Genomic DNA, 21,301 nt, shown 5'->3' on the forward strand with positions numbered 1-21,301 from the left:
TGGAAATTCTCTTGTACTTTTTCCTATTCTCTCCACTCCACCTTATCATCATAGCATCCCCCCCTAGTTCTAGTTTCTCCTGGTATAAGTGATGCATGACAGGTTCTCATCAGGTGGAAAAATAACAGTATAAGGTGGTGGGGAAGGAGGGAAGACATCATTCCCTCCCACCCACCCTCATGTGCCCACCTCCCGCCCATCCCCAGTCCACCAACTCCATGCTTCGGTGAAGGTGATCAACCCCAGGAGACAGTTCTCCGTGGAAAGTTCTTTCTTTTTTTTTAAGATTTTATTTATTTATTTGACAGAGAGAGACACAGCAAGAGAGGGAACACAGGCAAGGGGAGCGGGAGAGGGAGAAGCAGACTTCCCGCCAAGCAGGGAGCCCGATGCGGGGCTCGATCCCAGGACCCTGGGATCATGACCTGAGCCGAAGGCAGACGTTTAACCGACTGAGCCACCCAGGCACCCCCTCTGTGGGAAGTTCTTGAAGACGACACGGGAAACTTGCTAAGCACTAGAGACAGCCTGGGCCGCACCCAGCTCCTCTGCAAGCTGCAGCCCCCTGGCTTTCCAAGGCACGACTTGGCGGGCAAGGACCCCGCCAAGAGAAAACCCAGCAGCACTCACTCGGAGCTCGTACCGCAGGCTGCTGTGCTTCAGGTCCGCCATGCCGCGGTTGGTGATGCAGAAGTCCCAGCCGGCAAAGATCTTGTTGCAGTAACTCTGGAAGTGCTCCTCACTCCGGATCAGGTTGATTTTGAACCCTTCCACTGACCTGGCCCCAAAACACGATGACCCTTCTTAGAAGAACAACAAAATACAGGCCCGTGGATTGGCTTTGTTGACAATATAAAAACACTATACATGGCTGCATTTTCCACTCGTTTTGACAGGGGCAAGTCTGGACCATGCTACATATGTGTGGCAGCTACCCAGGTAGCTCATGGTGGAAAATCATTTCCTTTCATCTATCCAAGGGCTTTTCTCATAGTTGGAATAAAATCCAAACTCTTTAGCACAGCCTAGAGAGACTGCACTACGCCATCTTTCCTCCCATTCGGCCATGCTGCTGGGATGACCATGGCTTTTTTCCCGTCCCATAAACTCACAAACTTCTCTGGCCTCAGGGCCTTTGTACTTACACGTCCGCTCTACCCATTCCTCAGTCAATTCTTCCCCTGCCTCTTCTCATGGATGCTTCTTTCCCATCATTCAGGCGTCAGCTCAAATATCCCTCCCAAAGATTCCTCACCACCCCTTCTAAAGTTGTGACCCCTCACTTCAGGTTAGTCTATTTTCTTCACAGCATTGAATCTAATCTGCAGCCATTATGTGTTTACTGCCTGTAGCCCCTTATCCTGACTACATTTTAAATTCCTTGAGGGCAGGGCGCCTGGGTGGCTCAGTTGGTTGGGCGACTGCCTTCGGCTCAGGTCATGATCCTGGAGTCCCGGGATCGAGTCCCGCATCGGGCTCCCTGCTCAGCAAGGAGCCTGCTTCTCCCTCTAACCCTCCCCCCTCTCATGTGCTTGCTCTCTCTCATTCTCTCTCTCTCAAATAAATAAATAAAATCTTAAAAAAAAAAAATTCCTTGAGGGCAGGTACACAGGCTTTCTTGCCACGTTTATATCTGGAATGCCTGGACTGTAATATGACCACGATCCAGCTGATGGATAAATGAATAAATGACTTAAATAGTAAAATAACCAAATATTTAGTGAGCACCTGTTCAGGCCAGATGCCATGCTGTTGCACACTTTGTAATTTTAATTCATTTAACTAAAATTTAAATAAAAATTTTAAAATTTAATTAATATTCCTTGCTATTCATTTCTTGGGAATTGGCATCTCCCACTGAACCGCCTGTCTACCATGGAAAATACGAGGTTCTCGTATGATCTTGACCTACTGGCTGTCGTTGAAGGGTCAGAGTTGGGTACCTGAATGAAGAGCCAACACGTCTCTTCAAAAGGATTTCTGAACCTGTGACCTTGGGAGTCTACATAAGGAAGCTGCCACCAGGAGAATCACCAGGGATGAAGGAGCCCTTGCTTTTGGTGATTTGGAAGACATACCCATATCCTTATCCTTCCTGTAATTTGGAGTTTCCTCCCTTCCTTGGTTCTCTCAATTCCCCTTTACTCTAGTTAGTCAGAGTTGGGTTTCTGCCACTTACAACCCAATAGAGACCTGATTAGCAACCACACCAGATCAAAGAGGTCACATTACAGCCCTGAAAATGTGCGCAATAATGATTTGGCTGTGGTTCCAGATCCCAAATCTTGCCTCCCTTACCTCCAGGTCTCCTTGGCCTACAACGTATCACAAACCTTTCTTCTCATATACCTGTTATGGGACTCTGGACTCTGCTCATCATTTGGGCAATGGCTCCCAGAGTCCACAGACCACCAATAAACCCCAGCCATCAAGGGTAATTCAAAAAGAATGCGATGACCTGATAAATTTTACCTTTTCACTATCCAAAGAAGGCTCAGGGCCAGGTAGGCAATTGTGCTTAACAAATAAGCCAGGGGCAGATCATAGGTGAAGTTCTGAAATTTTACTCCATCAATGGTGTAATGTCCATAAAAGAGGCAGGTCTCCTCCAAGAAACCCTGAAACAAAGCCAAAGGCATGAGGTCAGACTGGTTACGTTCACTGCAGGGAACCAGAAGACCAGTCTCTGCCTCAAGGAACCCACATTCCAGTGTCATAAGGAGTGCTCAGCTAGTGTCTGGGGAACAAAGCATGGATAAAACCTGAGCGTTAAAAATACAGAAGTGTGGGGGCGCCTGGGTGGCTCAGTCGTTAAGCGTCTGCCTTCGGCTCAGGTCATGATCCCAGGGTCCTGGGATCGAGCCCCACGTTGGACTCCTGTTCGGCGGGAAGCCTGCTTCTCCCTCTCCCACTCCCCCTACCTGTGCTCCCTCTCTTGCTGTGTCTCTCTCTGTCAAATAAATAAAATCTTTAAAAAAAAAAAAAAATACAGAGGTGTGTGATCCAAAAATGAAATTAAGAAAACAATTCCATGTGCAACAACAGCAGAAAGGGTAACATACTTAGGAATAGATTTAACATATGAAGTGTAAATCTTACATTCTTAAGACTAGAAAACATTGTTTAAGAAATTAAAGATCTAGGGGTTAAGCATCAGACTCTTGATTTCAGCTCAGGTCATGATTTCAGGGTGGTGAGATCGAGCCCCTATGTTGGGCTCCACGCTCAGCACAGAATCTGAGATTCTCTCTCTCCCTCTCCCTTTGCCCCTCCCCCTGCTTATGCGCTCACTTTCTCTCTCAATAAAAAAATAAATAAAATCTTAAAAAAAAAAAAGAAGATACACAATGGTCAATAAGCATATGAAAAGATAGATGCTCAACACCGTGTTACTCATTAGGGAAATGCAAATCAAAACCACAAAGAGATCCCACTTCACACAAACTAGAGTAGCCGGCTATAATCAAAAAGTCAGGGTAAATACCAAGTATTGACAAGAATGTGGAGACATCAGAACCCTCATACACTGCAGGTGAGAATGTAAAATGGTGCAGCCGCTTTGGAAAAGTTGGGCAATTCCTCAAAAAGTTACACACAGGGTCACCATTTGACCTAGGGATTCCACTCCTAGGTATATACCCCAAAGAATTAAAAAGATCTGTCCCCAACAAAAACTCACACATGAATGTCCATAGCAGCATTATTCATAATAGCCAAAATGTGTAAACCACCCAAATGTCCACCGTGAATGGATAAACAAAATGCAATATATCTGCACAATGAAATCTTATTTGACCAGAACAAGGAATGAAAGACTGGTAAGATGCCACAACATGGATGAACCTTAAAAACATGCTAAGTCGGGGCACCTGGGTGGCTCAGTCAGTTAAGCGTCTGCCTTCAGCTCAGGTCATGATTCCCAGGGTCCTGGGATCGAGTCCCATATCGGGCTCCCTGCTCAGCGGGGAGCCTGCTTCTCCCTCTGCCTGCCACTGTTGTTCTCACTCTCAAATAAATAAAATACTAAAAAAAAAAAAAAAACATGCTAAGTGAAAGAAGCCAGAGACAAAAGACCATGTATTATAGGATTCCGTGTATATGAAATGTCAGGAATAAGCATTTTGTAGACAGAAAGTAGATTAATGGTTGCTTAGCACCAGTTAGGATTGGTAGGGGTTATGGAAAAGGTACAGCATTTTTTTTTTTTAAAGATTTTATTTATTTATTTGACAGAGAGAGACACAGCGAGAGAGGGAACACAAGCAGGGGGAGTGGGAGAGGGAGAAGCAGGCTTCCCGCCGAACAGGAGTCCAACGTGGGGCTCGATCCCAGGACCCTGGGATCATGACCTGAGCCGAAGGCAGACGCTTAACGACTGAGCCACCCAGGCGCCCCAAGGTACAGCATTTTTTAAGGCGATGAAATTGTTCTAAGATTGACTAGCGATGACAGAACTTACCTGTGAATACAGTAAAAAAAACACTGAATTCTGTACTTTAAATGGGTGAATTGTATGCTGTGTGAATCATATATCAATAAAACTGTTACCAAAACCAAGCCGAACCAAAAAAACCCAAAGGTGCCCCATGTGAAAATATAGCACAGAAAAGTTCCTGACTACTTAGGGAGGGAATAATTGAATACCTCACATGTCTCCTTGGATAGCGGGAAAATTCTAGGAGTGTGGGAAGACAGTACTACAGAAAGCAGAAATATATGTATAGCATACGTAGTACACAGATGTTCCGTATAGCACTGTTTATGAAGGGGGAATATGGAAGCAACAGGGGACTGGCTAGACCATGAAAAACCCATACAAAATATGAAGCAAGACCATACGAAGAAAGTACATGAGAAAGGTGGAGAAGGCTATGAGCCAGTGCTAAAGGTTCGGTAGCCTCTGGGGAAAGGTAATTTCACTTTTCACTCTATAAATTCTGTATTTTTTATGATAACCATATATGCTTATACTGAGTATTAAAGTAAATTTTTTATTAGAAGAAAAATGTAGAAACAGAAGACTCCACCTTTAATTCTCCTGAAGGCTGGGCACACTGGCCATAAAAACTTGCCCAACTACACGAAACCAGTTTTTATCGCCCCAGGTTGGTATCAGGGCTGTCATCGATATCTCCCTCAAAATAATTAAATATTATAGGGCAAAAATCCAGTGGGCCTGGAAAATAATCTTTCTGATTTGATCATGAGCCCACCTGTTTTCAGCAAAGACAAGCCAGTGTTTAAAGATTCATTCAGAGGCGCCTGGGTGGCTCAGTCATTAAGTGTCTGCCTTCGGCTCAGGTCATGATCCCAGGGTCCTGGGATGGAGCCCCAAATTGGGCTCCCTGCTCTGCGGGAAGCCTGCTTCTCCCTCTCCCACTCCCCCTGCTTGTGTTCCCTCTCTCGCTGTCTCTCTCTCTGTCAAATAAAGAAATCTTTAAAAAAAAAGATTCATTCATTTGAGAGAAAGAGAGAGAGAGAGCAGGTGGGAAGGGTAGAGGGAGAGAGAGAAGCAGGCTTCCCGCTGAGCAGGGAGCCTGATGCAGGACTCGATTCCATGACCCCGGGATCATAACCTGAGCCAAAGGCAGACCCTTAACCGAATGAGCCACCCAGGTGCCCTGACAAGCTAGTGTTTAATCTCTCTGGCTATTCTCCTTTCATCACATATAGTCTACTGAACATTTATGATCAAGTGCATCTAAGTGTCCCACAATTTTTCCTATAAGGAGGTTATGGTATGTAGAGATCCATAAAGAGAAACTTCTCTTGTGGGATGTCATCTACAGAAATGGGGCTAACAGCAGTTATGGGAATCTGATCCCACTTTTCTTTCACTAGTGACCTTGGGTTAGTCACTGAATTTCTTTCCTCCTCGTATGTTTTATATAGCTTCCATTTCTTCTTTTGCATGGTGGACATTTTAATACCCACCTGGCAGTCCCTCTCAATTGCTCTGAGGAAAGCATAAGCTCAGAGATGTAAAAACCACTTTTTCAAAATCAAATGCAGTGGACAAATTCAAAGCTTTGTACGTTTGGAAAAGCAAAGGTTCAATGACATTGCATTTTAAGGCCAGCAACTTTCAGAAAGATTTCTTTAGGGGCACCTGGTGGTTAAGCATCTGCCTTCGGCTCAGGTCATGATCCCAGGGTCCTGGGATCGAGCCCCACGTCAGGCTCCCTGCTCGGTGGGAAGCCTGCTTCTCCCTCTCCCTCTGCCTGCCGCTCCCCCGGCTTATGCTCTGTCTGTCAAATAAATAAAATCTAAAAAAAAAAAAAGATTTTAAAAATATATTTGTATTTTTTAAACATCTAAAGGAGTGCTTCTTTTTTTTTCTTTTTCTTAAATAGGCTCCATACCCCACATGAGCTCAAACTCCCGACCCTGAGATCAAGAGTCACATGCCCCACCCACCGAGCCCAGCCAGGCACCCATCCAAAGGAGTGGTTCTTAACCAGGGGCAATTCTGTCCCCCAGGAAACATGTGGCAATGTCTGGAGACATTTTTGATTGTCACAACTATGGCTGCTATGGGCATCTAGAGGGCAGAGGCCAGGGATGCTGCTAAACTTCCTACAGCACGGGGCACCTGGGTGGCTCAGTCGTTAAGCGTCTGCCTTCAGCTCAGGTCATGATCCCAGGGTCCTGGGATCGAGTCCTGCATCAGGTTCCCTGCTCGGTGAGGAGCCTGCTTCTCCTTCTCCCACTCCCCCTGCTTGTGTTCCTGCTCTCGCTGTGTCTCTCTCTGTCAAATAAATAAATAAAATCTTTAAAAAAACAACAACAGACTTTGGATTTCAGGGAATGTATATGGACGAGTACAAATGTGGTGTGCACACACACATATGAGCACGTATCTGTATGATGCATGTCTTTGTGTGTGATTTCTGGGAGGAAGAGCCATGGCTTTCAGCCGGGTGGTCTGGGGCCCCGACATGTAAGGTTTTACAGTGTCTGAGAAATTAAATAAATTCTCTCTGGGTTTATTTCCACTGAAACTTCTTTCTTTGGGGGAACTTGGTATTTTGTTGCAAGACAGTACAAAGGGGGCAGGGACTAAGGAATGGCCAGTGGCTGAAGCCTGTTTCCTATATGTTCTAGCAGCAGGTGGGTGAACATTATCCTTGCTGATGAGGTCACTGCAAATCCTGTTCCTTTTACTAGTATTTGTGTCAACTCTTGTGCCTGGCTCTCACCACAGACATTCAGGAGCCTGATCTTTAAATTAACCTATTTGCAGCCTATCGAGGGTCCAAATGCGGAATTATGTTAAATACTTACAGTGCCAGAGAGCAAGTCTATGACATAACTATAAAAGTAAATGAGTCCAGAGCTACTTATTGGATATACTGTGCATTGGACATCTGTAAAAAACAAAAACAAGAACATCAGTGGAAAAGTTTTACAGTCGCTACAACTTGTCTATCATAATTTGTGTATATAGGCATGCACATGTATATACATTTAGAGATGTCACATCTAATTATGTATGGATGTTGTGAATTTGTGGTTTTCTATTTGCAGTGCAAACCCCAATAGAGCAAGTACAGCAGCATTTTCTCCTCTCGCTATTCTCCCTACACATCTATTGATATATGTCTTTTTCTATATATTTTGTATGTGGGTCTAGTTACAGTGCACATTTTCTGTCTGTGTGGGTATTTTGTGGTTTGGGGTTCATGTTTGCACATGTTTTGGAAGATGTGATTGATATAACTGTGATTCCACTGTAAGTACGACCAATTTTAAAAGATCTCTACATGTGTATAAATAAACACGCAGCTTCATTAAGACAATCTATATATTTACATAGGCATAAATAACCAAGAAATCATTTGAATACCAATTTTAATGACACTACCTTATTCTTGAACAGCTAATTCACTTTCCCTATATCAGTGAGCTATTACTGCGTAACAAAGAACCACAAAGTCTCAGTGACTGAACATACCAAACGTTTATTTTCTCATTCATGGACCTGCAATTTGAGTTCATTGAGCTGATTTAGGCTGAGCTAGGATGGATCCCACGCTTCCAGCTGGGCTCAGGTCTGCACCAAATGACTTCATTCTGGGACCCAGGCTGAGGCAATGGTTATCTGGTGATGCTCTTCTCATGGGCAAGCCAACCACACAAGCCATTTCAAGCTAATACTCCATTGGACAAAACCAGCCACACGGCCAAGTGCAATACCAATGGGGAAGAAAGTATCCTCTGCCCACAGTGGGAGGCCCTACAAGTCACAATTACAGGGGAGTGACAAATCGAGAAAAATAACCCAATCTACCACCCCTACTCTGGGCCTTAGTTTCCTATGTTCCTTTGCTAAAGAAGGGAGTTGAACCAGTTTCTCCAAGACCAATTCCAGTTCTGCCATTTTATCATTCTCACATAAGTCAGGCTCTGACTCAGCTTGCCTACTTCTGGCCCCTAGCACAGAGCTTGGTACCTAGAAGGGAATCAATAAATGTTTGTAGAATGACAGAAACTCTCCCTGTTTGACAACGCAGGATGCCCAAAAGATGGGACCTATGTTGAGAATTATGGCACTTGCCATGTCTGGTACATGACTGGTGGAGGCCAGTTTATCTCATTATCAGAGATAAACGTCTCAAAGTAAAGTTACTGGAGTTGGAGTAGGTGATATCATATGTGCTAAATTTTCCACTTTCTTAGCCCACAGTGCTCCTCCCAAATGTCTTGCTGAAATCAGCAGGGGCCAAGTGACTTGCTTTGGGTAATGAGATGTGGCAGAAATGAAAGGTGTCATTCCAGGCAGGAGTTTTAGGAGCTAGTATGTTTGCACTGGCTCTTTTTCTTTTGGACGTAGTGACCATCAGTGGTCCAGAGAGAGGCTGCTCCATCAGCCTGGGCTCCAGAGTGAAGACAATATGGAACAAAGCCACCACCAAACAGTGATGGACATGTACTAGGAGTGAGAAAGAACCTTTTGTGGTTATTAGGTGCTAAGAGTTATGGGGTCATTTGTTTCTGCAGCATAACTGAGCCCATCCTGATGCAGGCACCCGCAACTAGAATACAAAGATTTCCAGAGAAGGAAGCACTGTAGATACATACAGAGTGACAAGAACATTCTCACAGCAAACCAGGCCTTAGACTCACCCGTGTCTTTGGACGGAATGAGCACAAAAGTGCTGTTGGTGATGTTGTACTTGGTGAGCAAGACTGGGAGCAAAACCAGCATAAAGATGATCAGAAATATCACCAAATTCAGCAACACCAGAAACCGCAAGAAGGAGAAATAGGACTGAATCCCAGTGCCAAATTTCCCTGGAAAAAAGAAATCCAGACATCAGTGACCAAGAGTATTGACCTACACATGCATTACCCACAGTAGATCCAATCAGCCAGAAAGCTGAAGTTGGAGTGATCTTGGTGGGGGAAGGAGGAAGAAATATTTTGTTTTTCTACTGTTGGCTTTAAGGTTCTCCTTTCTAAATCTACATTCGACCTTGAATTAACTACTTGACAATGGTGTGAGGCAGGACTCAATATTCATCTTTCCTTATATGAATATCGAATTGACTCAGTACCATTTACTGAAAAGACTACCCTTTCCCCACTGAATTGCAGCAGTGCTTTTGTAACTGAGCCTAAATGTATGAATCTCTTCCTGAATTCTCACAAGCCACGTTCTGAACAAAACCTCCAGAAAGGCCACCACTAAACGAGAAAGGAAGCTGGGGCATGGTGACTGAACCCCTGGGCTTAGAAGCTTGACGGCCTGGATCAAATCCTTCAAATCCTGGGTCTGCTTCATCCTAGCTGAGGGTACTTTGGAAAAGTATTTTAACCTCTCTGAGCCATGCAAATGATCCCTATATGAAATGTTCAATATGAGGAAAATGTTTAACACAATGCCCCACTCACAGTAAAAGCTCAATCGGGGGGCGTCTGGGTGGCTCAGTTGTTAAGTATCTGCCTTCAGCTCAGGTCATGATCCCAGGGTCCTGGGATCGAGCCCTGCATTGGGCTCTCTGCTCCATGGGGAGCCTGCTTCTCCCTCTCCCACTCCTATTACTTGTGTTCCCTCTCTCACTGTGTCTCTGTCAAATAAATAAATAAAATCTTTTTTTAAAAAAAAAAAAGCTCAATCGGGGTTAGCTTTTATTATTTGGCTCCAAACACGATGCTGTGCTCAGAACTCAGAAAAAGTACAACTAGATGGTTAAGTTTTTTTTTTTTTTAAGATTTTATTTATTTATTTGACAGAGAGAGACACAGAGAGAGAGGGAACACAAGTAGGGTGAGTGGGAGAGGGAGAAGCAGACTTCCCGCTGAGCAGGGAGCCCGACGCAGGGCTCGATCCCAGGACCCTGGGATCATGACCTGAGCCGAAGGCAGGCGCCCAACGACTGAGCCAACCAGGCGCCCCTAGATGGTTAAGTTTTAAGTGAGCCTATGAAGCCCCTTGTGATTGCATTTACATTCCCCCAATAAAACAACAATTTAAAAAGGTATTTCATTGAATAAGTTATCAAGAGTATTTTATAGTTTTTTTTTCATAAAAATTTCATTTATTTATTTATTTGAGTGAGAGAGAGTGCGCGCATGAGTGGCAGGGAGGGACAGAGGGAGAGGGAGAAGCAGACTCCCTGCTGAGCAGGGAGCCCGATGCGGGACTTGACCCCAGGACCCTGAGATCATGACCTGAGCCGAAGGCAGACGCTTAACTGGCTGAGCCACCCAGGTGGCCCGAGTATTTTATAGGTCTTAAAATAGTAATAATGACAGCATTTCTTCCATTCACCCTGCCACATCCCCTACAAACTTGACAAAATCCCCACTTTAGCAGATTTGAGGAGTTGTTTGTAAATAGTTTTTGCTTTATGATAGAAACTATGTCATCCTAAGAGGTATTTCCCCCCAGGGGCGCCTGGGTGGCTCAGTTGGTTAAGCGACTGCCTTCGGCTCAGGTCATGATCCTGGAGTCCCGGGATTGAGTCCCGCATCGGGCTCCCTGCTCGGCAGGGAGCCTGCTTCTCCCTCTGACCCTCCCCCCTCTCATGTGCTCTCTCTCTCTCATTCTCTCTGTCTCAAATAAATAAATAAAATCTTTAAAAAAAAAAAAAAAAGAGGTATTTCCCCCCAGCTCTGCTATGTCAGCCAAATGTCCCAATGTTTTTTCCTAATTTTATATTTTGGCACAACTTCCAGTTTCTATATACTCGCTACGGACTGAATTGTATCCTCTGCTCCCCACCCCCTGCCCCAAATTCACATGCTGAAGCACTAACCCCGAATGTGATGGTCTTTTGAGGTGGGGCCTTTGGGAGGTGATTAGGGTTAGATGAGGTCGTAAGAGTGGGTCCCCATGCTGGGATTTAGTGGCCTTACCAGAAGGGGCATCAGAACTCGAGCCCCCCCCCCTTTCTCCCTCTTTCCCCAAGAGTGCACAAAGTTGAGGTCATGTAAAGACACAGTGAGAAGGCAGCCTGGCCTTGAACTTCCAGTCTCCAGAGTATAAGAAAATAAATTTTGGGGGTGGGAGGATGGGTTAGCCTGGTGGTGGGTATTGAGGAGGGCACATTCTGCATGGAGCACTGGGTGTTGTGCACAAACAATGAATCATGGAACACTTCATCTAAAACTAATGATGTAATGTATGGGGATTAACATAAGAATAAAAAAAAATACAAAAAAAAAAAAAGAAAAAAGAAAATAAATTTTGGGACACCTGAGTGGCTCAGTCAGTTAAGTGTCTGCCTTCGGTTCAGGTCATGTTCCCAGGGTCCTGGAATCAAGCCCCACATTGCGGGAGGAGGTCCCCACTCAGCGGGCGGGGGGTCTTGCTTCTTCCTCTCCCTCTCCCCTTCCCCCACTCATGTTCTCTCTCACTATCTCTCTCTCTCTCAAATAAATAAATAAAATCTTTAAAAAAAAATAAATAAATGCACCAAATATTATATGTTAACTAGCTAGAATTTAAATTAAAAATTTGGAAAAAATAAATGGAATCATATATTTTGCATATATATGATAAATAAAATAAAATAAAATAATAAATGCACCAAATACAGGGGCACCTGGCTGCCTCAGCATGGGACTCTTGATCTCAGGGTTGTAAGTTCAAGCCCCATGTTGGGTGTAGAGATTACTTAAAAAATAAAAAAAAATCTTAAAAATAAAAAAAATATATGCACCAAATACAAATGGACATACGGTTATAATACTAAAAACCAAATCTGTGCTAGAATAATACACGAGCTTCTTCATTAGCACATTAAATAACAAGACCTAGTGGCCGATCTTACAGATTCCCTGCTGCAATTTCAAAGTAGTGATGAGCACAAGTGATATTCCAAGATAATACAACTGGAAGGAATAGGAAAATATCTGATTTCCTGGGGATGAAGACACAGGTTCTGCTAATCCTAACTGGTGCCATTGCTCCCATTCATCGTGGAAGGAAGTGCTAAATTTCATCTACAGCTTAGAGGAAACGAAGCTGTATGTTCCCCCAGGCACAGAAGTCTTCCACAGAGAAGCATGTGCAGCGTGGGGGGTATGGTACCTTCTATGCTGCGAATGTCCTCCCGCCACAGCTCCAAGTGGGTGGTCATCTCACGAGCCTTCCCTATGAACCTCTTCCAAGACTTGCTGCTATACCGTTTCCACTGGTCCCACTCAGATAAATACTTCATTTGGGTCTCCTGAATGTTCCTGCATTAAAAAACAATCATGACAATGATCAGGAAAGTGTCATCAAGCCTCAGCATCAAATAAAACCCCAGCCGAGGGGATGTGGAAAACCTGGAGCCCTCATACACTGCTGGTGGAAATGTACAATGGTGTGGCCACTAGGAAAAACAGTCTGGATATTCCTCAACACGTTAAACACAGAATTAACCATTATGACTGGGCAATTCCACGCCTAGGGAGATACCCCCAAAGAACTGAAAACAGGGTCCCAAACAAAAACTTGTACATAAATGTTCATTACAGCACTATTCACAATAGCCAAAAGGTGGAAACAACTCAAATGTCCACCAACAGATGAACGGACAAACAGAACGAGGCATATCCATCCATACAATGAAATATCATTCAACCATAAAAAGGAACGACTATCATGTACTGATACATGCCATAACTTGGATGAACCTTGAAAACATCATGCTAAGTGAAAGAAGCCAGTTATAAAAGGTCACATATTGTATGATTCCATTTACCTGAAATGTCCAGAATGGCAAATCTAGAGACAAAGAGTAGATCAGAGGTTGGCAGGGGCTGAGGGGAAGCGAAGCAGGGAGGGACTGCAGACAACAATTAGGTTCTGGGGGGGTTGCAGAGCCAGAAGATGGAAGGAGCCCGGGTCCCTGAATCACTGCAAAGTTCCCCCTTGATCTGAACCCAGGACTTTTATGTGAACAAGAAATAAACTTCTAATACATTGAGCTACTACATGTTTGGGTAACTTTGTTGCTGCAGCTTGGCTGACCCTAAGTAATACATTTCTAATTACGTGAACTCTTCAGGAAATGCATTCCATGCATAAAACACACCTCTGCCCAAAACATACATCAGATGCCTTCTAGATGGCCACCGAACAAACCTTAGCCTCCGCTTCTCAGAGATGTTCAGTGCATACTTCCGAATCGATTGGCTATTGAGGTTTTCGGTGATTCCTCCCTCCAGCTGGGAGCTGTAAGAGTCTGTCGGCTTCAGCAAAGTGCCACTTTGCTTGTCTCGGGAAAGAATGGTCGTCCTCCTGCGTGCAATGGACCGATAGCTTGGCAATTCTTGAAGGAAATTCACAGGAGAAGAAAAGCCACTGGAGTCCAAAGAGAGGTTCTCTGGGCAAGAAAGAAAAAAAGAGAACCATCATTAACCACAGTGAGCTTGGGAGCCAATAGAAAAAAAATCTTTTTTTTGCCTACCTAAATCATGCAGACGGTCACTTTTCTGCGCCCCTGACAAAATCATTTGTACCTTCATTATTCTATTTACCAGGTTGGTGCTCAGGACAATGCCATCATCTGCAAATGGGTTCACTTTCAGCAGCTGCATGTGCAAATATGCTTTAGGTTACATGATATCTGAGTTCTAGTATCTGGATGCAGCCACCAGCTAAATGTGTGACCTCGGCCAGTTATCTAAACTCATCTACATTTGTCAGATGGGACTAGTACTATTTGCCCCAACTATCTTCCCAAAGTGTGGGCTATAATGATGTATAGGATAAAACTCCGAAAAGCATAAAGCATTATGCAAATGTATAATGATACCATCAACAGCAACAACAATAATAATAGCACTGACAAAGCACTTCCCGTGCACCAGGCACTGTGTTAAGAGCTTCACACGCACTCATGGATCTGAGCTGGCCGTGGGATCTGCTCGGACCAACAGAATGCAGTGGAAGTGATGCTGGCCAGTTCTAAGCCTTGCCAGCTTCGGCTGCTCTCTGGATCCCAGCTGCCGCCATGTAAACAAGCCCAAGCTGACTTGCTGAAGGATAAGACCATTGGAGCAGGGACGATCACCCCAGCTGAGACCATTGAGGCCAGCCTGCAGCCAGCTGTCACTCAGCTGACCGTAGATGCTCACACATACTGAGGTAGGTACTATTATCAGTCCCATTTTACAGATGAGAAAATAAAGTTGATGGGTTGCCCAATCCCATGCCCAGGTCCTAAAAGCTCTGCGTAGTCGGATGCTTGTCTGTGTCTGCAGTTCCTCAAGCTCTCTGCCCTCCAACCACGTATTTTTTAGGATCTTTCAGATATGTAGATGGGCCCTGTTTCCTTCTCCTCAGAGCCTTTGCATATGCTGTTCCCTCTGCCTGGAATGAACTTGCCACACCTATTTATCCTATTAGCTCCTACTCACACGTCACTTCCTCAGGGAAACCGCCCTGCCCCACTGCACTATTACCTGTACCTTGTTACATTTCCCCCGCCACACACTAAGTCCTTTACAGCGCATCACAATTTGTAAATAAATACATAATATTTGTAAATAAATGTATTTGTGTGACTGTGTGAGTACATCTGTCTCCTCCAGGAGACTGGAAATTCTCCAAAGGCAGGGACTGTGATGATGTCTTCACCACTGCACCCAAGGACCTAGCACCATCCTTGATTCAGAGAAGAATTCAATAAATGCTCATTGGATGGATGGATGGATGGATGGATGGATGGATGGATGGATGGGAAGATGGATGTGTGGGTGGATGGATGGGAAGATGGATGGATGGATGGATGGATGGATGGATGGGAAGATGGATGTGTGGGTGGATGGATGGGAAGATGGATGGAGGGATGGATGGATGGATGGATGAATGGATGGATGACATTACTAATTAGCTCATGCTTAACCTGTGAGTGGGGGCGCTGAAAACAGAACCAGGTCTGCCTGACTCAAAAATCTGTATTTGCTCTACTACATCATGCCACTGCTGGAGGCCAAGTTTTGCTGAGCCTTATGCAGTGGTCTAAGAAGGAAGGGCCTTCCATTGAAGTTGAAGGACACTACCTTCAAGATGGGTTTTATGCCTGATCCAATTTTAGTTGTGGAAAGACTACCTTGAATGGAGACAGGACACAGGGAGAGGAAGTAGGAAACAGTCATAATTACCTAAGTAGTTACCCCCATAGGCAGCAAAACTTTTAAGACTTAATATTAGATGCTAAATTGCTTGGGTTTGAATCCTAGCTCTGTTGATAATTAGTGTGTGTGTCTTTGGGAAAGTTACTTAAACCTCTGAACTTCTTTGAGATAAGTCTCCTTATCTCAAATACTCATTCATTCAACAAATATATCCACCATGTGTCTGGTCTGGAGTTAGAGATACTGCCATGAACAAAACAAATGCCCTATTCACATGGCACTTATATTTTGAGGTGGGGGAGGGGAAGATTAGACAGTAAATAGGTGATGAATATTATGCCAGGAGGTGATAAGTGCGAAAACAAAAACAGAGTGGGGTAAGGAGACAGGTGATAGGCGGAGTGCACCGGTTCTGAGAAGGTGGGTCAGGTATGGTCTCTGTACCAAAGTAGCATTTAAGCTGAGGCTGATTAGAGGGCATGAGCCCTATGGATATTTGGGGAAGAGCATCCCAGGAGAGGGAAACAGCAAGTGCAAAGACCCTGAGGCAGGGGTGTGTACGGCATGCTTGAGGAAGAGCATGGAGGTCTATGTGGCTAGAGGAGACTGAATGAACAGGAGCCTCATAGGCTCTGTTGTTGCCGACCTCCAATGAGCCACACCAGCCCCTCTGCAGTCCCCTTGAATCTGGGCTGGATCTGCGACTTGCTTTAGCCAAGACTGCAACAGAAGTGTTGCTCTGCCAATTCGAGCCTCAAGCCTTAAAAGGGCCTGCAAGTTCCCACTTTTGTGCTGTTGGGACCCCAAGGCTGACGTGTAAGAAGTCTGGCAATGTTGCTGGGACAACCATGTGGAGAGGAAGAGGCCCCAAGTGTCCAAGGAAGAGACCCAAGGAAACAGTGGACAGCGAGAACCAAAGTCTCTGGTTCTGACCCCAGTGAGCTATGGAGCCAGTCCCCAGCCCTTGGGTCATCCTCATGAAGTGCCCCCATGGGTACGAAGAGGCCTTCTGGAAGCTGCAGACCCAACAGACAGGACATGCAGCAGAGCAAACCATCTCTTCTGTGCCCTGCTGATTTCCCGGCGCACAGAGTCAGCAGAAACAATAAAACAGGGTAAGCCATCACGTTTGGAGTAGTGTGCTAACAACAATAGGTAACTGGGACAGGGAGCAAGGAAAAGCAGAGGTTAGAGAGGTGCCTGGGGCCAGACTGAGTCAGACTCTGTGGGCTGGGTATGACGCTTGGATGTGCGGACTGAGGGCTCGGAGCCGAAGCCCGTCGAGATCTGACCACATTTTCAAGGATCACCCTGGAGGCTGCCTGGCCAAGCACGGGACCCACCCACAGGGGCCAGCCTACGAGCAGTGAAGGCAACCACATGGGGAGAAAGGCAACCAGCACAGGCCCTGGCACGCAGTGGGCTCCATAAATGTACTTACAGCTAACAGGAGGAGGGAGGGCTGGGGAGGGGGAAACCAGCCAAGGCCTCGCTCTCTGAGCTGGAGTCTGACAGAGCAGATTTGGAACGTTGGCCTCTCTGATGAGCATGTTCAGACACAACGGTCAGCTGTCTCACTGCAGATGACACACAGACACGCGCCTGGAACCCTGCCAGTTGCCGGCGAATCTCACTCAACCTTCCATTTCCCTGCCCCTGCGCACCCTGCGGGTATGATCCACTTCCATTAGTAACAGCGGCTCCCTAGAGCCAACGTGGTGGGTGGGGCGGGCGGGGGCCTAGAGGCTAAAGGGTCCAGGCCCTGGCTGGAGGCCACTCCTTCTGGACAGCAACAAAGGGCTCTTATTAACCTCAAACAAAGGTCTTTGAATATGGAGCAGCACTGACCAACTGAATATTCAGCAACTGTAGGGTCAGGGACCAAGGGCGGGAGCTGGAGCCTGGGTTGGCTTGTCACCCACTAGCCGGGCCACCCCGGGCGAGACAAGGACTGTCTCTGGGTCCCATGTTTCTCGTCTCAGGAATGGGGTATATAATACCACGGACCTCATCAGCATGATCATGAGGGTGGCGTTACAAACAAAACCAATAATGTTAGCTAGGATTTACTGAGCACTTACCTTGTGCCAGGCTATTTGAGGTACTCAGTATGCGTCACCACACTTAATACTCTGAACTACTCTTTAAATAGAATCATCCCATTTTATGGATGAAGAAACTGAGGTTTGGAGAGGTGAAGGGCCTTGCCCACTCACCCAGCTAGTATGTGTTGGAATGAGGACCCTATCATGGGTCTTCCAAATGCCAAAGCTGAAGTCCTCAGCATGAAATGATTCGGTGGGCCATGGATTTGAAAGTGCTTTGTGAACACTAAAGATAGAAATTATTTCACTGTTCCTCCATATACTCCTATTCATGTTCCATAACAACAGTCCCTGGTGGAAAACTGTAGTTTCAAAATGGCCATCATCGAAGAGCAATGATTTTTCCTCTTCAGACGTTCTTGGGAAGTGCTTCATCTTCAAATAGAGAAAAAAAATCACAAGCATACCTTTGAACACAGGCATCATTATTTCTATCACAAAGATCCACCTCCACTCATTTTCATCCACCACACATCTGTCAAAGCATGATATCACCTGATTTCCCACGCCAACCTGCAGTGGGAGCCAGGGAAGGCTTCACGGCCCCGGCTTTTCAACAGGGAAACTGGGGCCCAGAGAAATGGCGGCTTGCCCCAGGCTTTGCTGTCAAGACAGACTCCCGGTTCTACCTTCTTAGAAAGACAGGTTGCATCATCTCTCAGAGCCTTGCTTTTCTCATCCTTAGAGAATAAGAATGTCTCATTATAGTTACTGTCAGATGTTCTCCTGAGTGGGTCCAGCTGAGATTGTTGTCAGCATGGCCAATGAAGTCCTGTGGTCAGTGTGTGGGCTGCCTGTTGGCCATTTGCATGGGAGGCAGGAGCGTTTCTGAGACACTGGGGGGCCTCCATCTAGGAATGTCTAGAATCTGTTGGCCACTGGAGCTGGATTTCAGCAATTAGGAGATTATTATTTAGGTGGGAGGATGACTGGGTAATTACAGGAGATGCAGGGGCAGAGGTGGGCATTAAGTACTTCTGATATCTGGCATTATTCCAGGTTAAAGACAAAGTTAGTCTCTCTGAGACTTAAAGCAGTGTCTTGCTCATGGAGAGCCCTCCATCTGAAGGATGAATGAATGAATGAATGAATGGGCAGAGGGGAAACCTGGAGAGCATCCTTAGGTCCCAACTTTCTTGGCAGCTCTTTCCACAGGTCACGAGATCCTATCCATAGGCACGAACACTCCCAGGATGTGGGCACAGGCCAACTGTGATCTAAATGGGACTAAAACCACCACCAGCCTCCCTCGAGTGCCTGCCAAGAACCTAGCCCAACCATATTTGGCACTGGGCTCACTTCAGGGTTTTCTTCCCACTTGCAGAATCATGGAAACTCCTGGCAAGAAGGGACCTTCTGGGTCATCTGGTTCAGGCCTCTCGCCAGCTGCAGGGGGAATGAGTTCTGTTTGACAAATTGCATGGAGCCCTTCTCTGCGCGAGGCTCTAGAGAGGAGGAAGGTTTACAGACTTGCTTCCTGCCTCAACGACCTTTCACTCACTCTTTCAGTCTTATCTCCCAAGTGCCCACCCCACTGCACTCATCCCTAATTGTTGCACCTTGTCTCTGACCCTCTCCCTCCCCCCCTTAGGACTAGCAATCTTCACGGGGACAGGGAGCCCATCTCTCTCCTGCACTGCTGAGTCCCCAGGGTCTAGCACAGAACTTGACACATGGTGGATGCTCAATAAACACCTGCTGAATGAATGAATGAATGAATGAATCCGGTGTGTGGGGTATGGGCAATATTCGCTCACCTACCAGGCAGACCAAAGCATGCGTTTAGCACACCAGCAAAGCAGGGGCACCAAAAAGGGAGAAAAAGATTTAAGGAATTTAAGCACTGAGTATTATTCTTTTCTATATGGATGATATTTTTTTTTCACAATTGAAAAAAAATTTTAAAGGAGAAAAAATAAGCTGGCAAAAAATAATGACTGGGATGTTGACCGTATATTATATCCTTCCTTTTTAAGGTATTTCACACAAACAAGCCCTGTTAGAAGCGTGCTTTGCTGTTATTTCTCAAGAAATGCTCAAATGGCTCATGCACATCCTGTGTGAGATTACCAATAAGGCAATGTAGACATTGATTTCAGAACTTTTTGGACTTCTTTCTACTCATATTCTTTGACATTGTTTTTATTTTGGATGCTAACTGGCATACCTCAAGTAATTTGTACTCACAGCTCACCCTAACCCTAACCCTAACCCAAGGGTTCACAGTCGAGGGGATCTAGTTGAAGCTGCTAGGACATCTCCACCAAGTGGTCCAAGGCCTGAGTTTTATCACTGCCCTCCTCCTGGAAAGGCCACACACCTGCCCATCCATCCATCCATTCAGTCGCTCACTCAAAAACATTTACTGAGCAACTGCTATGTGCCAGCCAAGCATTGTTCTAAGACTGGGACATAGCCTTGAATATGACACACAAGTTCCCTTGCCTTCATGGGACTTAACATTCTAGCCAGAGGAGACCAATGGTAAACAAGTTAGGAACAATATATTTCAGATGCTGAGAGTGTGTGGAGAAAAATAAGGCAGGGATGGGTTAGAGCAAAGCCTACAGGAAGGGAGGAAAAGAGCCATGTGGCTATCTGGGAGAAGAGAGCATCCAAGGGAGAGAGAGAGAAGCAAGTGCAAAGGCCCTGAGGCAGGACTGTGCCCAGTGAGTTCAAGGAACAAGAGGGAGGCCAGTGTGGCTGAAAGAGAGTCAACAGAGAGGAGAGTGATGGGGTAAGAGTTCTGGGGAGAAATAGATATCTGTGGGCCATGGTGAGGACTTTGGCTTTTAGTCGAGTAAGGTGGGAGCCATTAGGGGTTTTGAGCAGCAGAATGACATAATCTGACTCAGATTTAACAAGATCTCTCTGGCTGGCCCTGTGGCTATTTCTGTCCTTGAGCTGCACAGGTTGGCATGGCTAATATCCCATGCCAGGGCATCATGTGTCACGCTGCACTGTCCTTTTGCAACGAGAGAAATGTTCTATATCTGCACTGTCCAGTATGGTGACCACCAGCCACATGTGGCTACTGAGCAATTAAAATGTGGCTGGTGAGACTAAGGAAATGAATTTTTAACTTTATCAGACTTTATTAAATTTATATTTGCATAGCCCCATGTGGCTAGTAGCTACTGGATTGGACAATGTAGAGAGGCCTCGTTCTTCGGAGTCCAAAGCCCAGTCTGAGAGGGGAGGATCCAAGGGCCTTGGGAGCCTCCTCCATCTGCCAGACCGGGAGGACCTGTATGAGTCACACCACCTGGCACCTGGGTGGGGCCTAGGGACTGGCTGGTTCCAAGGTTTTATGACCAGATGAGCAGAGTTCAAGAGGAGTGACTAACTGGGTAATCGGAGTGACTCTGGGCCCTGAACCCGAGTCTCCCGGTTTTCAAGTGGGTGGAGCATCCAGGGGGCTATCTGTGGAGCAATCACTGTGATTCTGTCTGAGGAGGAGACAGACAGAGTGGTTAAGAGCACCGCCTCCAAAGCCCACTGCCTGGATTCAAATCCCAGGTCCACTTGCTACCTTGTTGACCATTCCATGCCTCAGTTTTCCCACCTGTAAAATGGTGACAGGAGTTCCCACCTGACAGGACCATCCTGAGGATTAGATG

At 45.8% G+C, this 21,301-nt stretch overlaps 1 protein-coding gene across 3 annotated transcripts in view; it reads right to left on the bottom strand.

The window, feature by feature from the left end:
* Window positions 1-21,301, bottom strand: part of TMC7 (transmembrane channel like 7) — a 50,457-nt gene that overhangs the window by 21,710 nt on the left and 7,446 nt on the right. For 2 of the 3 annotated variants that reach the window (XM_045875068.3, XM_064592599.1), the window contains 6 exons: window positions 13,580-13,820; window positions 12,539-12,687; window positions 9,127-9,294; window positions 7,285-7,367; window positions 2,473-2,618; window positions 631-778 (listed from right to left, as the gene is read on the bottom strand). In XM_045875068.3, coding sequence (XP_045731024.1) covers window positions 631-778; window positions 2,473-2,618; window positions 7,285-7,367; window positions 9,127-9,294; window positions 12,539-12,687; window positions 13,580-13,820 — 935 coding nt within the window. Of the gene's footprint in view, window positions 1-630; window positions 779-2,472; window positions 2,619-7,284; window positions 7,368-9,126; window positions 9,295-12,538; window positions 12,688-13,579; window positions 13,821-17,017; window positions 19,118-21,301 lie in introns of those variants that run through there. The other variant, XM_064592600.1, reaches the window with a different exon arrangement.

Source organism: Mirounga angustirostris, unplaced genomic scaffold (assembly GCF_029215605.1).
Source record: "Mirounga angustirostris isolate CCGP_5_RB_7025 unplaced genomic scaffold, mMirAng1.0.hap1 SCAF_5, whole genome shotgun sequence".
NCBI lineage: Eukaryota > Metazoa > Chordata > Mammalia > Carnivora > Phocidae > Mirounga > Mirounga angustirostris.